Source organism: Pseudophryne corroboree, assembly GCF_028390025.1.
Source record: "Pseudophryne corroboree isolate aPseCor3 chromosome 3 unlocalized genomic scaffold, aPseCor3.hap2 SUPER_3_unloc_48, whole genome shotgun sequence".
Classification (NCBI taxonomy): Eukaryota; Metazoa; Chordata; class Amphibia; order Anura; family Myobatrachidae; genus Pseudophryne; species Pseudophryne corroboree.
This window is the reverse complement of record NW_026967539.1, coordinates 214813-231782: the sequence shown is the minus strand read 5'-3', so window position 1 is coordinate 231782 and position 16970 is coordinate 214813. Positions and strand designations below refer to the sequence as shown.

General features: G+C 42.8%; 1 protein-coding gene across 1 annotated transcript in view; it reads right to left on the bottom strand.

Annotated features, from left to right (window-relative positions):
• Positions 1–4371, bottom strand: part of KCNK18 (potassium two pore domain channel subfamily K member 18) — a 50572-nt gene extending 46201 nt beyond the window's left edge. Inside the window, exon 1 of the mRNA XM_063949919.1 lies at positions 4158–4371. Within this exon, the coding sequence (XP_063805989.1) occupies positions 4158–4371 (214 nt within the window). The remainder of the gene's footprint in view (positions 1–4157) is intronic.
• Between the last annotated feature and the right edge of the window lie 12599 nt (positions 4372–16970).

Genomic DNA, 16970 nt, shown 5'->3' with positions numbered 1-16970 from the left:
TATTTGTGCTGTGTGTATATTTGTGCTGTGTGTTAGTGTGTATATTTGTGCTGTGTGTGTGTATTTGTGCTGTGTTAGTGTGTATAGTTATGATGTGTGTGTTAGTGTGTATATTTGTGCTGTGTGTATATTTGTACTGTGTGTGTATATTTGTACTGTGTGTGTTAGTGTGTATATTTGTGCTGTGTATATTTGTGCTGTGTGTTAGTGTGTATATTTGTGCTGTGTGTGTATATTTGTGCTGTGTTAGTGTGTATATCTGTGCTGTGTGTGTATTTGTGCTGTGTGTTAGTGTGTATATTTGTACTGTGTGTTAGTGTGTATATTTGTGCTGTGTGTGTGTGTGTATTTGTGCTGTGTTAGTGTGTATATTTGTGCTGTGTGTGTATTTGTGCTGTGTGTGTGTATTTGTGCTGTGTTAGTGTGTATATTTGTGCTGTGTGTATATTTGTGCTGTGTGTGTATTTGTGCTGTGTTAGTGTGTATATTTGTGCTGTGTGTATATTTGTACTGTGTGTGTATATTTGTACTGTGTGTGTTAGTGTGTATATCTGTGCTGTGTGTATATTTGTGCTGTGTGTTAGTGTGTATATCTGTGCTGTGTGTATATTTGTGCTGTGTGTTAGTGTGTATATTTGTGCTGTGTGTATATTTGTGCTGTGTGTTAGTGTGTATATTTGTGCTGTGTGTATATTTGTGCTGTGTGTGTTAGTGTGTATATTTGTGCTGTGTGTATATTTGTGCTGTGTGTTAGTGTGTATATTTGTGCTGTGTGTATATTTGTACTGTGTGTGTTAGTGTGTATATTTGTGCTGTGTGTATATTTGTGCTGTGTGTTAGTGTGTATATTTGTGCTGTGTGTGTGTATTTGTGCTGTGTTAGTGTGTATATTTGTGCTGTGTGTGTATTTGTGCTGTGTGTGTGTGTGTGTGTGTGTGTGTGTGTGTGTGTGTGTGTATTTGTGCTGTGTTAGTGTATATATTTGTGCTGTGTGTGTATATTTGTGCTGTGTTAGTGTGTATATCTGTGCTGTGTGTGTATTTGTGCTGTGTGTTAGTGTGTATATTTGTACTGTGTGTTAGTGTGTATATTTGTGCTGTGTGTGTGTGTGTATTTGTGCTGTGTTAGTGTGTATATTTGTGCTGTGTGTGTATTTGTGCTGTGTGTGTGTATTTGTGCTGTGTTAGTGTGTATATTTGTGCTGTGTGTATATTTGTGCTGTGTGTGTATTTGTGCTGTGTTAGTGTGTATATTTGTGCTGTGTGTATATTTGTACTGTGTGTGTATATTTGTACTGTGTGTGTTAGTGTGTATATCTGTGCTGTGTGTATATTTGTGCTGTGTGTTAGTGTGTATATCTGTGCTGTGTGTATATTTGTGCTGTGTGTTAGTGTGTATATTTGTGCTGTGTGTATATTTGTGCTGTGTGTTAGTGTGTATATTTGTGCTGTGTGTATATTTGTGCTGTGTGTGTTAGTGTGTATATTTGTGCTGTGTGTATATTTGTGCTGTGTGTTAGTGTGTATATTTGTGCTGTGTGTATATTTGTACTGTGTGTGTTAGTGTGTATATTTGTGCTGTGTGTATATTTGTGCTGTGTGTTAGTGTGTATATTTGTGCTGTGTGTGTGTATTTGTGCTGTGTTAGTGTGTATATTTGTGCTGTGTGTGTATTTGTGCTGTGTGTGTGTGTGTGTGTGTGTGTATTTGTGCTGTGTTAGTGTATATATTTGTGCTGTGTGTATATTTGTGCTGTGTGTGTGTGTGTGTATTTGTGCTGTGTTAGTGTGTATATTTGTGCTGTGTGTGTATTTGTGCTGTGTGTGTGTGTGTATTTGTGCTGTGTTAGTGTGTATATTTGTGCTGTGTGTGTATTTGTGCTGTGTTAGTGTGTATTTGTGCTGTGTTAGTGTGTATATTTGTGCTGTGTGTATATTTGTGCTGTGTGTTAGTGTGTATATTTGTGCTGTGTGTACATTTGTGCTGTGTTAGTGTGTATATCTGTGCTGTGTGTGTATTTGTGCTGTGTGTATATTTGTGCTGTGTTAGTGTGTATATCTGTGCTGTGTTAGTGTGTATATCTGTGCTGTGTGTGTATTTGTGCTGTGTTAGTGTGTATATCTGTGCTGTGTGTGTATTTGTACTGTGTGTGTATATTTGTGCTGTGTGTATATTTGTGCTGTGTGTTAGTGTGTATATTTGAGCTGTGTGTATATTTGTGCTGTGTTGGTGTGTATATCTGTGCTGTGTGTATATTTGTGCTGTGTGTGTATATTTGTGCTGTGTTAGTGTGTATATCTGTGCTGTGTGTGTATTTGTGCTGTGTGTGTATATTTGTGCTGTGTTAATGTGTATATCTGTGCTGTGTTAGTGTGTATATCTGTGCTGTGTGTGTATTTGTGCTGTGTTAGTGTGTATATCTGTGCTGTGTGTGTATTTGTGCTGTGTTAGTGTGTATATCTGTGCTGTGTTAGTGTGTATATCTGTGCTGTGTGTACATTTGTGCTGTGTTAGTGTGTATATCTGTGCTGTGTTAGTGTGTATATCTGTGCTGTGTGTGTATTTGTGCTGTGTTAGTGTGTATATCTGTGCTGTGTGTACATTTGTGCTGTGTTAGTGTGTATATCTGTGCTGTGTTAGTGTGTATATCTGTGCTGTGTGTGTATTTGTGCTGTGTTAGTGTGTATATCTGTGCTGTGTGTGTATTTGTGCTGTGTTAGTGTGTGTATTTGTGCTGTGTTAGTGTGTATATCTGTGCTGTGTGTACATTTGTGCTGTGTTAGTGTGTATATCTGTGCTGTGTTAGTGTGTATATCTGTGCTGTGTGTGTATTTGTGCTGTGTTAGTGTGTATATCTGTGCTGTGTGTGTATTTGTGCTGTGTTAGTGTGTATATCTGTGCTGTGTTAGTGTGTATATCTGTGCTGTGTGTACATTTGTGCTGTGTTAGTGTGTATATTTGTGCTGTGTTAGTGTGTATATCTGTGCTGTGTGTACATTTGTGCTGTGTTAGTGTGTATATCTGTGCTGTGTGTATATTTGTGCTGTGTTAGTGTGTATATCTGTGCTGTGTGTGTATTTGTGCTGTGTTAGTGTGTATATCTGTGCTGTGTGTGTATTTGTACTGTGTGTGTATATTTGTACTGTGTGTGTATATTTGTGCTGTGTGTATATTTGTGCTGTGTGTTAGTGTGTATATTTGAGCTGTGTGTATATTTGTGCTGTGTTAGTGTGTATATCTGTGCTGTGTGTATATTTGTGCTGTGTGTGTATATTTGTGCTGTGTTAGTGTGTATATCTGTGCTGTGTGTGTATTTGTGCTGTGTGTGTATATTTGTGCTGTGTTAATGTGTATATCTGTGCTGTGTTAGTGTGTATATCTGTGCTGTGTGTGTATTTGTGCTGTGTTAGTGTGTATATCTGTGCTGTGTGTGTATTTGTGCTGTGTTAGTGTGTATATCTGTGCTGTGTTAGTGTGTATATCTGTGCTGTGTGTACATTTGTGCTGTGTTAGTGTGTATATCTGTGCTGTGTTAGTGTGTATATCTGTGCTGTGTGTGTATTTGTGCTGTGTTAGTGTGTATATCTGTGCTGTGTGTACATTTGTGCTGTGTTAGTGTGTATATCTGTGCTGTGTTAGTGTGTATATATGTGCTGTGTGTGTATTTGTGCTGTGTTAGTGTGTATATCTGTGCTGTGTGTGTATTTGTGCTGTGTTAGTGTGTGTATTTGTGCTGTGTTAGTGTGTATATCTGTGCTGTGTGTACATTTGTGCTGTGTTAGTGTGTATATCTGTGCTGTGTTAGTGTGTATATCTGTGCTGTGTGTGTATTTGTGCTGTGTTAGTGTGTATATCTGTGCTGTGTGTGTATTTGTGCTGTGTTAGTGTGTATATCTGTGCTGTGTTAGTGTGTATATCTGTGCTGTGTGTACATTTGTGCTGTGTTAGTGTGTATATTTGTGCTGTGTTAGTGTGTATATCTGTGCTGTGTGTACATTTGTGCTGTGTTAGTGTGTATATCTGTGCTGTGTGTATATTTGTGCTGTGTTAGTGTGTATATCTGTGCTGTGTGTGTATTTGTGCTGTGTTAGTGTGTATATCTGTGCTGTGTGTGTATTTGTGCTGTGTGTGTATATTTGTGTTGTCTTGATAACTTACCGTTGCTGACACTGGAGTTATGAGACACATCCCAGAGTTCATCCAGTAGTTTAGTGAATTGCGATGTTGTGTTGTGGACGGCGCCCTCCAGTAGCTGGAACACAACAGCTCCGATGATGCTATACACAACCAGGGAACAGACCAGGCAGACGTGGGGGAACAGGCACCAGAACGTGGAGCTTGTCCTCCTGGAGCAGGAGCGGGTGGTGGACATGGTGCTGCTGCGGGGAGCACTTACCATCTAATGTGCAGATCCCAGTGGTAGCAGGAGAGAGCTCTCAGAACCTAATGACAGGAGGTATTGATCCGGGAGTGTATGGGCCAGGCCTGGGAGGAGGGAACGTATCCTTCTCTCTCCCTTATTATCCCTTTCATTTCTAATACAGGAGTGTGTCCTCTCATCTGTGCTGAGCCAGGGAGAGACCTCTGTGCGCCAGGACCGCGCTTCAGATCCTCTGAATTACGGCGTTTCACGTGGAGGATCTGAGCTGGCTGAAGCGCGGTCATGTGTCTGTACATGGAAGTGTCAGGCTGTTTGTCTATCAGGGGTGTTGTGCATTATAACTTAGTGACGGAGATAAATTACCAATCAGCTCCTCATTGCCATGTCACAGGCTGTGCTTGAAAAATGACAGTTAAGAGCTGATTGGCCGGTTCTTTATCTCTCTGCAAGGTTTAGTACATAGGGGGTCATTCCGAGTTGTTCGCTCGCTAGCAGTTTTTAGCAGTCGTGCAAACGCTATGCCGCCGCCCACTGGTAGTGTATTTTAGCTTAGCAGAAGTGCGAATGAAAGGATCGCAGAGCGGCGGCAAATTTTTTTTGTGCAGTTTTAGAGTAGCTCAAAACCTACTCAGCGCTTGCGATCACTTCAGACTATTCAGTTCCTGTTTTGGCGTCACAAACACGCCCTGAGTTCGCCCAGCCACGCCTGCGTTCTTCCTGGCATGCCTGCGTTTTTCCCAACACTCCCTTAAAACGGTCAGCTGACACCCAGAAACGCCCACTTCATGTCAATCACTCTGCGGCCAGCAGTGCAACTGAAAAGCTACGCTAGACCCTGTGTGAAACTACATCGTTCGTTGTAATAGTACTTCGCGTGTGCACATTGCGCCACATACGCATGCTCAGAAGTGCCTTTTTTTGCCTCAACGCTGCACAGCGACTGAACGCAGCTAGCGATCAACTCGGAATGAGCCCCATACACCCCTTAGCGTTGATAAATTAGTGATAAATATCCATTTGGTTAATGCCAGCTACTGTACAAATAATTGTTTCAAATGTGTTATCAATTTTATTTTGGGGTAATAGAGTAGGGGCAGATATAGGGTAATAGAGTAGGGGCAGATATAGGGTTATAGAGTAGGGGCAGTTATAATAAGAGTAGGGGTAGCTATAGGGGTAATAGAGTAGGGGTAGATATAATAAGAGTAGGGGTAGCTATATGGATAATAGAGTAGGGGCAGATTTAATAAAAGTAGGGATATAGGGGTAATAGAGTAGGGGTAGATATAATAAGAGTAGGGGTAGATATAGGGGTAATAGAGTAGGGGTAGACATTATAAGAGTAGGGGTAGATATAGGGGTAATAGAGTAGGGGTAAATATAATAAGAGTAGTGGTAGATATAGGGGTAATAGAGTAGGGGTAGACATTATAAGAGTGGGGGTAGATATAGGGGTAATAGAGTAGGGGCAGATATAATAAGAGTAGGGGTAGATATAGGGGTAATAGAGTAGGGGTAGATATAATAAGAGTAGTGGTAGATATAGGGGTAATAGAGTAAGGGTAGATATAATAAGAGTAGGGGTAGATATAGGGGTAATAGAGTAGGGGTAGATATAATAAGAGTAGAGGTAGATATAGGGGTAATAGAGTAGGGGTAGATATAGGGGCAGTAGAGTAGGGGTAGATATAGGGGTAATAGAGTAGGGGTAGACATTATAAGAGTAGGGGTAGATATAGCGGTAATAGAGTAGGGGTAGATATAATAACAGTAGGGGTAGATATAGGGGTAATAGAGTAGGGGTAGATATAATAAGAGTAGGGGTAGATATAGGGGTAATAGAGTAGGGGCAGATATAATAAGATTATGGGTAGATTAGGGGTAATAGAGTAGGGGTAGATATAATAAAAGTAGAGGTAGATGTAGGGGTAATATAGTAGGGGTAGATATAATAAGAGTAGGGGTAGATATATAAGAGTAGGGGTAGATATATGGGTAATATAGTAGGGGTAGATATAATAAGAGTAGGGGTAGATATATGGGTAATATAGTAGGGGTAGATATAACAAGAGTAGGGGTAGATATAGGGGTAATAGAGTAGGGGTAGATATAATAAGAGTAGGGGTAGATATAGGGGTAATAGAGTAGGGGTAGATATAATAAGAGTAGGGGTAGATATAGGGGTAATAGAGTAGGGGTAGAGATTATAAGAGTAGGGGTAGATATAGGGATAATAGAGTAGGGGTAGATATAATAAGAGTAGGGGTAGATATAGGGGTAATAGAGTAAGGGTAGATATAATAAGAGTAGGGGTAGATATAGGGGTAATAGAGTAGGGGTAGATATAATAAGAGTAGAGGTAGATGTAGGGGTAGATATAGGGGCAGTAGAGTAGGGGTAGATAAAGGGGTAATAGAGTAGGGGTAGACATTATAAGAGTAGGGGTAGATATAGGAGTAATAGAGTAGGGGTAGATATAATAAAAGTAGAGGTAGATGTAGGGGTAATATAGTAGGGGTAGATATAATAGGAGTAGGGGTAGATATATGGGTAATATAGTAGGGGTAGATATAATAAGAGTAGGGGTAGATATAGGGGTAATAGAGTAGGGGTAGATATAATAAGAGTAGGGGTAGATATAGGGCTAATAGAGTAGGGGTAGACATTATAAGAGTAGGGGTAGATAAAGGGATAATAGAGTAGGGGCAGATATAATACGAGTAGGGGTAGATATAGGGGTAATAGAGATGGGGTAGATATAATAAGAGTAGGGGTAGATATAGGGGTAATAGAGTAGGGGTAGATATAATAAGAGTAGAGGTAGATATAGGGGTAATAGAGTAGGGGTAGACATTATAAGAGTAGGGGTAGACATTATAAGAGTAGGGGTAGATCTAGGGGTAATAGAGTAGGGGTAGATATAATAAGAGTAGGGGTAGATATAGGGGTATTAGAGTAGGGATAGATATAATACGAGTAGGGGTAGATATAGAGGTAATAGAGTAGGGGTAGATATAGGGGTAACAGAGTAGGGGTAGATATTATAAGAGTAGGGGTAGATATAGGGGTAATAGAGTAGGGATAGATATAGGGGTAATAGAGTAGGGGTAGATATAGGGGTAGTAGAGAAGGGGTAGATATTATAAGAGTAGAGGTAGGTATAGGGGTAATAGAGTAGGGGTAGATATAGGGGCAGTAGAGTAGGGGTAGATATAAGAGTAGGGGTAGATATAGGGGCAATAGAGTAGGGGTAGATATAAGAGTAGGGGTAGATATAGGAGTAATAGAGTAGGGGTAGATATAAGAGTAGGGGTAGATATAGGGATAATAGAGTAGGGGTAGATATAATAAGAGTAGGGGTAGATATAGGGACAATAGAGTAGGGGTAGATATAGGGGCAATTGAGTAGGGAGTAGATATAAGAGTAGGGGTAGGTATAGTGGCAGTAGAGTAGGGGTAGATATAATAAGAGTAGGGGTAGATATAGGGGCAGTAGAGTAGGGGTAGATATAATAAGAGTAGGGGTAGATATAGAGGAGATAGAGTAGGGGTAGATATAGGGGCAGTAGAGTAGGGGTAGATATAGGGGAGATAGAGTAGGGGTAGATATAGGGGTAATAGAGTAGGGGTAGATATAGGGGCAGTAGAGTCGGGGTAGATATAGGGGTAATAGAGTAGGGGTAGATATAGGGGTAATAGAGTAGGGGTAGATATATAAGAGTAGAGGTAGATATAGGGGCAGTAGTGTAGGGGTAGATATAATAAGAGTAGGGGTAGATATAGGGGCAGTAGAGTAGGAGTAGATATAGGGGAGATAGAGTAGGGGTAGATATAGGGGCAGTAGAGTAGGGGTAGATATATAAGAGTAGGGGTAAATATAGGGGCAGTAGAGTAGGGGTAGATATAAAAAGAGTAGGGGTAGATATAGGGGCAGTAGAGTAGGGGTAGATATAGGGTCAGTAGAGTAGGGGTAGATATAGGGGTAATAGAGTAGGGGTAGATATAGGAGCAGTAGTGTAGGGGTAGATATAGGGGTAATAGAGTTGGGGTAGATATAGGGGTAATAGAGTAGGGGTAGATATAGGGGTAATAGAGTAGGGGTAGATATAGGGGCAGTAGAGTGGGGTAGATATAGGGGCAGTAGAGTAGGGGTAGATATAGGGGCAGTAGAGTAGGGGTAGATATAGGGGCAGTAGAGTAGGGGTAGATATAGGGGCAGTAGAGTTGGGGTAGATATAGGGGAGATAGAGTAAGGGTAGATATAGGGGCAGTAGAGTAGGGGTAGATATAGGGGCAGTAGAGTAGGGGTAGATATAGGGGTAATAGAGTAAGGGTAGATATAATAAGAGTAGGGGTAGATATAGGGGTAATAGAGTAGGGGTAGATATTATAAGAGTAGGTGTAGATATAGGGGCAGTAGAGTAGGGGTAGATATAGGGGTAATAGAGTATTGAATTGAATTGAATTTATTATCATTAAATATTCACGTATGAACAAACAATGAGATTTCCGTATGAGTGAGACAGAATTCACAAGTACAACACCATAAAATATTTTTAAGATATTTATAAAAGCCGTAGGAACACAGATAGGCAGGTACTACGCTCCTATCTACCCCCTAAACCATTAAGCATAGTGTGGCCGGAGAGACCCCAGCCCACGTGGACAATGGCCGCTGCGGCACTTGACGGGTCAACCCTCGTGCCCGGCGCCATATTAAGGGACAATGGGTGCTTGGCGTCACTGTTAAACGTACTTACGGCGCTGGGCGCGGACTGTTTAAAAGTTTGTTTAATGATGTGTTTTAACATGTCATATATAGTGCTCTGTGCACAATTGTAGGATTACATGTTTAAATGTATTTATTTTATATTCAAGATATGGTCACCTGTACTTTGTCACGAACCGGTCTCTCACCTTTGCGGGTTCTGGGGTTCATCCGTTGCCAGTGCGGTTGCTCGCGGTGCTGTGCGCCCGTGTGGGGACATGGCGTGATCAATGGCACAGGTAATGCAGAGTCTGGGAACTGTGAGTGCGGGGACCAAATGGCCTAAGGCACTGCGGTGTGTCTGCTGTATAGGAGGTGGCCATGTTGGAGACCAAATAGCTAATACTGAGCACTTGTGAAAACACCTGTGGGCAGGTGTAAGCCAATCCCGTGCTTGTGCTGCCTTTAAGTAGGCTGGGATTATGTCACTCTGGGCCAGTGCTTTGTTGTATCAAAGCTGTGCTCTAGCTCTGAACTCTCTCCGTGCATTCCTGTGTGATTCCCGTGGTCCAGATATCGCCTCCGTTCCCAGAGGTCCGTCTGCAGCCTTCACTGCTGAAAGATCCCCTGGCTCCCCGCTGTGCTGTCAGTTAATTGCACTCCTATTGGAAATAGTTGGATTCCCAGTGTCCTGCATGAGGTTACCTTGTCAGTCTGCCTATCATTCAAAGTCTGGAGGATTCTGTTTCTCTCAGCTGTTCGTTTGTTCAACTCTGCATTTAACCCATTCATCACCTTGTCATCTACTACAGTTTCACAGTGATCTCTGGAACCCGCAAGTAACCCAATTCAGAACTTTTTATTTGTTATGTTGTCATTACAAGGATAATTCTTCACAGTCTCTCAGTTAACTCTCAAAACTCCATTGCGAACCCTTACAGTTATTTCTTCATGTCTGCATTAACCAGTTAAACACATTCTGCAGTTCAGCATCAAAGCTTGTTTATATTTGGACAATTCTACATTTATTCATCAGCTTGTTTTGCATACAGTTTCATGAACATTTCTTTTATTTATCTTTTGAGTGTTATCCTGCATATTGTTTCTGCCATTCCTGCAATACTTCAGTATAATATGATGATTAACAACTTGCCATTTAACACCTTACTGAATTGTTATTTCTAATAAAATATGAAACGGAACTTCCTTCGTCCTCCCTGCTTTCATTTCCCACCAGCACCTACACCTGTGGTTGGTTCAGGGTTTACGGATTCACAAAAACACCCGGACCTGACAGTAAGCACTGGCCACATGGATCCGTCAAGTGACCAATTCGCAGGAGGCGGTGCTACCTCAGATATCCTTTCCCGTCTGGAAAACCAGGAGTCTATACAGACACAAATAGTGCAGTTTATGCAAACTATGGCAGACCGTTTAGAGATTCTTCATACAGCTATTAAAACGTCTCTAGTCCAGATTCCAACTCCAGTTGTCCCAGTTACCACTACAGCTTCTCCTGAGACGCTACCTACGTCCTGTTTGCAGTTACCCTCTCCAAGTAAGTTTGACGGAACCCCAAAACTTTGCAGAGGATTCCTGAATCAATGCGAGATCCAGTTTGAACTGTTGTCCGCCAGTTTCCCATCAGCTCGTTCTAAGGTTGCATATATTATTGCCCTCCTCTCCGGTCAGGCTCTGGAGTGGGCATCTCCATTATGGGAAAGAGGTGATCCTATCCTCTCTAATTACAAGGAGTTCGTATCATCCTTCCGGAGAATCTTTGACGAACCAGGCAGAACCACCTCAGCATCTTTAGAGATTCTCCGTCTGCGTCAAGGTTTACGTCCTGTCAGTCAATATATTATTCAGTTTCGTACGTTGTCTTCAGAGTTAAATTGGAATGAGGAGGCCCTGATCGCCGCGTTTTGGAATGGACTTTCAGAGAAAATCAAGGATGATTTAACCATCCGGGATGTGCCTACTACACTGGATGAATTGATTTCTCTCTGTAACAAACTTGACCTACGCTACAGAGAGCGATCTTTTTAGAGAAATCCAGGACAGAGCGATCTAGTCCACGTTATCATCCTAGGCCTCGACAAGATTCTTCATCACAGTCGCCGGTAACAACAGAAGAACCTATGCAGATTAGGCGCTCTCGCCTCACAGAGGAGGAACGACTTCATCGTCGACAGGGTAACCTCTGCATGTACTGTGGGTCCTCCGAACATTTAGTTAAATCCTGCAAACTCCGGCCTGGAAAACTCTCGCTCCTAGCTTATTCAAGGGAGCTTAAGCTAGGAGTTACTTTAGAACCACGTTCTGGGAAAGAGCCGACCTTGTCTATTCAATTAGAAGTTCCAAGTTCTACAGTGAAGGTTTCAGCCCTCCTAGATTCCGGGGCAGCCGAGAACTTCATCTCCTCAGCCTTTGTCATGCGGTCTAAAGTTCAAACCATGCCTCTGGAAGCAGCAGTTGCCGTTACAGCAGTGGATGGAAGTCGAATTCCAGATGGTATAATTACTCATCGAACCGTATGTCTCAAGATGAAAGTTGGTGTGCTCCATTCCGAATACCTCTCCTTCTACGTGATTCCCAAAGCCTCTCAAGATGTGATACTTGGTTTACCTTGGCTGCAGAAACATAATCCTCAACTCAATTGGCAAACCATGGAAGTCCTTTCGTGGGGTAAATCTTGTACCAAGGACTGTTTAGCCTCAATTGTACCTCTCCGGTCAATTAGCCTTCCCGACCTACCTCCGGTGTATCAATCTTTTGCAGATGTTTTCAGTAAACAAGCAGCAGACTCTCTACCTCCTCACCGCGAATGGGACTGCCCAATCGTCCTGGTTCCAGGCAAAACCCCTCCTAGGGGACGAATCTATCCGCTATCCATCCCAGAGACGCAAGCTATGTCTGACTATATACAGGAAAATCTAATCAAAGGATTTATCAGACCATCTTCTTCACCTGCAGGAGCCGGATTCTTTTTCGTTAAGAAGAAGGACGGTGGGTTACGACCATGCATAGATTACCGTGGACTCAATGAGATCACTGTGAAAAACAAGTATCCATTACCCTTAATTCCAGAATTATTTGACCGGGTAAAGGGAGCTACTGTGTTTACAAAACTGGATCTCCGAGGGGCCTACAATTTAATCCGCATCCGTGCAGGGGACGAGTGGAAGACTGCTTTTAATACCCGGGATGGGCATTACGAATACCTCGTAATGCCCTTTGGTCTTTGTAATGCACCTGCAGTTTTTCAAAGCTATGTGAATGAACTTTTTCGTGATCTTCTCTACAAGTGTCTAGTAGTGTACCTGGATGATATCCTAATATTCTCTAAGGATCTAAAGTCTCACCGTCACCAAGTTAAAGAGGTTCTGACACGTCTGAGGAAAAATCAACTTTATTGTAAGTTAGAGAAGTGCACTTTTGAAGTATCTTCCATACCGTTCCTTGGTTACATCATTTCTGGATCAGAGCTATGTATGGATCCAGGTAAGGTACAAGCTATCCGAGATTGGTCCACTCCTTCAACTCTCAAGGGGATTCAGCGATTTCTTGGCTTTGCGAATTTCTATAGGAGATTCATCAAGAATTATTCTACGTTAGCTGCTCCCATCACAGCCCTAACTCGCAAGGGAGCAAATCCTACGAACTGGTCTTCTGAAGCAATCAAAGCCTTCTCTGATTTAAAGCAAGCCTTTGTGTCAGCCCCCATTCTTCGACAGCCTGATTTGAATCGTCCCTTTCTACTAGAGGTGGATGCATCTACAGAAGCAGTAGGAGCTGTGTTGTCACAAGTCTTTGAAGATAAAAAGGTCCATCCCTGTGGATATTTCTCCCGTAAGTTCCTCCCGGCAGAACGTAATTATGCAATCGGTGAGCAAGAGTTACTTGCCATCAAGTTGGCATTTGAGGAGTGGAGATACCTTCTAGAAGGAGCTCAACATCGCATTACAGTTTATACTGATCATAAGAATCTTCTGTATCTGCAGTCAGCTCAGTGTTTGAATCCACGACAAGCTCGATGGGCGCTTTTCTTCTCACGATTTGATTTCAAACTCACCTATCGTCCAGGGTCTCAGAACAAAAAGGCAGATGCCCTTTCCCGGTCCTTTGCTTCTTCTGAATTAAACGATGCTACCACGAATCAAGCCATTGTGAATCCTACGTCCTTTTTAATGACTCGAACCTCTCCAGTTCCTCCGCTTGGCAAGACCTTTGTCGCCACAAGTCTTCGAAAACGGCTGCTTACCTGGGCTCACTCCTCTTCCTTCATGGGTCATCCTGGGGTTCTAAAGACTCTCAAATTTATTCAACAGTCTTATTGGTGGCCACATCTCAAAGCCGATGTCCAAGAGTTTATAGCAGCATGTCCTAAATGTGCCCAACATAAGAGTCCAAGAAGTTCTCCACCAGGTCTACTACATCCACTATCCATACCCAAACAACCATGGACTCATATCTCAATGGATTTCGTGACCGATCTACCTCCATCAAAAGGGCGAAATACCATTTGGGTGATAGTGGATCGATTTTCGAAAATGGCACATTTCATTTCATTAACTGGGTTACCATCAGCCCCTTTACTAGCCAGATTGTTCTTCTCTGAAATCTTCAAGTTGCATGGCCTTCCTCGAGAAATTATCTCTGATCGGGGAACACAGTTTGTGGCCAAGTTTTGGAGGTCGCTTTGTTCATCTTTAAATGTCAAGTTGAACTTTTCTTCTGCATATCATCCTCAGACAGATGGACAAACTGAGAGAGTCAACCAAGACCTTGAAACATTTCTCCGGCTATATATATCGTCCTCACAGGATGACTGGGTTGACTACCTTCCATTGGCAGAATTTGCTCATAATAATCTCTTCCATTCATCTTCAGAATCTACGCCCTTTTATATTAACTTCGGATTTCATCCTCGTGTGCCAGAGTTTCATCCATTGCCAGCCCTAGAGGTCCCAGCGGCAGATCAAGAGCTTCAACGTCTATCTAGCATCTGGAGTTGTGTACGTAAGTCCTTGGTCAAAACTTCCGCTCGTTATAAATCTTTTGCAGATAGAAAACGTAAAGCTGTACCGAATTACAAAGTGGGAGACCAAGTTTGGATTTCTACGCGCAATCTCAAGTTCAAAGTTCCTTCTAAGAAATTTGCTCCCAGGTTTATTGGTCCATTTCCCATTGTAAAGGTACTCAACCCTGTGTCATACAAAGTCAAGCTGCCACCGTCTTTGAGAATTCCTAACGCCTTTCATACATCTTTACTGAAGCCTTTGATTCTCAATAAGTTCCGTACTACCCAGTCCAAATCTCCTAAAGTTCACTCTTTGCAGAATGAGGAATTTGAAGTTAAGGAGATTGTGGACTCACGTTCCCGATATGGACGTTTACAGTTTCTGGTCGACTGGAAGGGTTACGGTCCGGAGGAGAGATCCTGGGTTTTCTCTGAAGATGTTCATGCTCCAAGACTGGTACAGAAATACTTCTCCAAAAATCCTGACAAGGTTCAAAGGTGTTCGGAGACCACCCGTAGAAGAGGGGGTACTGTCACGAACCGGTCTCTCACCTTTGCGGGTTCTGGGGTTCATCCGTTGCCAGTGCGGTTGCTCGCGGTGCTGTGCGCCCGTGTGGGGACATGGCGTGATCAATGGCACAGGTAATGCAGAGTCTGGGAACTGTGAGTGCGGGGACCAAATGGCCTAAGGCACTGCGGTGTGTCTGCTGTATAGGAGGTGGCCATGTTGGAGACCAAATAGCTAATACTGAGCACTTGTGAAAACACCTGTGGGCAGGTGTAAGCCAATCCCGTGCTTGTGCTGCCTTTAAGTAGGCTGGGATTATGTCACTCTGGGCCAGTGCTTTGTTGTATCAAAGCTGTGCTCTAGCTCTGAGCTCTCTCCGTGCATTCCTGTGTGATTCCCGTGGTCCAGATATCGCCTCCGTTCCCAGAGGTCCGTCTGCAGCCTTCACTGCTGAAAGATCTACCGGCTCTCTGCTGTGCTGTCAGTTAATTGCACTCCTATTGGAAATAGTTGGATTCCCAGTGTCCTGCATGAGGTTACCTTGTCAGTCTGCCTATCATTCAAAGTCTGGAGGATTCTGTTTCTCTCAGCTGTTCGTTTGTTCAACTCTGCATTTAACCCATTCATCACCTTGTCATCTACTACAGTTTCACAGTGATCCCCGGAACCCGCAAGTAACCCAATTCAGAACTTTTTATTTGTTATGTTGTCATTACAAGGATAATTCTTCACAGTCTCTCAGTTAACTCTCAAAACTCCATTGCGAACCCTTACAGTTATTTCTTCATGTCTGCATTAACCAGTTAAACACATTCTGCAGTTCAGCATCAAAGCTTGTTTATATTTGGACAATTCTACATTTATTCATCAGCTTGTTTTGCATACAGTTTCATGAACATTTCTTTTAATTATCTTTGAGTGTTATTCTGCATATTGTTTCTGCCATTCCTGCAATACTTCAGTATAATATGATGATTAACAACTTGCCATTTAACACCTTACTGAATTGTTATTTCTAATAAAATATGAAACGGAACTTCCTTCGTCCTCCCTGCTTTCATTTCCCACCAGCACCTACACCTGTGGTTGGTTCAGGGTTTACGGATTCACAAAAACACCCGGACCTGACATACTTAAAGGGGAAAATGCACTTACTCTTATCAATGTCTGAATAATCATCTCCTGTCAGTAGGAAGTGACATGCTAATGGCCCTGTCCTAGCAGAGAGGTGTGAATGACAAAACCTTTTGATGTGTAAGTAGCTTAGAGAGAGATGTTACTCACAAGAATCTCCTTATCCCATATGTAAAGTAGTTCTGGGTTTGGAACCTGTTTCATGTAACTGATTTAATTGATATACGAACCCTGAATGGCAGATGCAGGAAGGAAGACTGATTGTTGTATTGTAGCCTTTCCTGTTGTAATCTCAAACACTGGGTTTGCCTGGAGATGTGAATGAGACAGAAACATTTGTATTTTGAAGCTATGTGATAAATTTATCAATAGTGAATGTTAATCTGATACCAAACGTTGTCTGGGTGACAGGAAGGAGGATATTGTTTTATTGCACTTATCTCCTTTTGAAATGTAATTTATTTATTGGTATTTTGTAAAATAACCTGATTGGTTGGAGAAGACAGGGAGGGCTTACCCCCCTGTGGTACTGTGTGGAAAACTGACATAAAAAGGAGACCTGCGTGCCTCCAGAGTTGTATTGTAATTGTACCATCTTATTCTGCTGGAACATCTTGCTGTATGCTGTTGCCCCTAGCAATAGGGAAGAGTTCTCTTTAGAACTATTGAGCAAATAAATACCATTTGCCTCAAGAAGACCGCGTCATCTTGTGACCTACAGGGTTATGCCAAACATAGCCCCGTCCTCCGGCTGTCCAGGGAAGCACCTAACGTCTCCAAGTTCCGCCTTCCGCCAGCTACCGGTAGAGGCTTAGCAAGTGGCTAGTGGGGATTCGTCAACACCACACAGGGGTGGTAAGGCAGTGCGTCGGCACATACAGAGCAGAACCGTGGTTCCAAACGCCACGGCAGGTTAGGAGTTTGGTGGTGGCAGCATAAAACCGCCCACAGCGCAGTGGGTGGAGTCAGTAACAGGCGGTTACTGACAGTAAGCGGGAATCCCCTATGTGGTCAGGCCTCGTGTGACCTAACCTTCCAATCTGTGCGCAGGAGACGGGACGCGAAAGCGGCGAGTGCTTTCGTACGGGACCGTCCTGTCACAGAATTTGGTGGCATAGCGGTGGGATAATCCCAGGCGGCTTTTCGGTCACCCGATTGGAGAAGCCGAGTTACTCAGGAGAGGAGTAATTGCAGCACAGGAGAACGCACAAGATGGC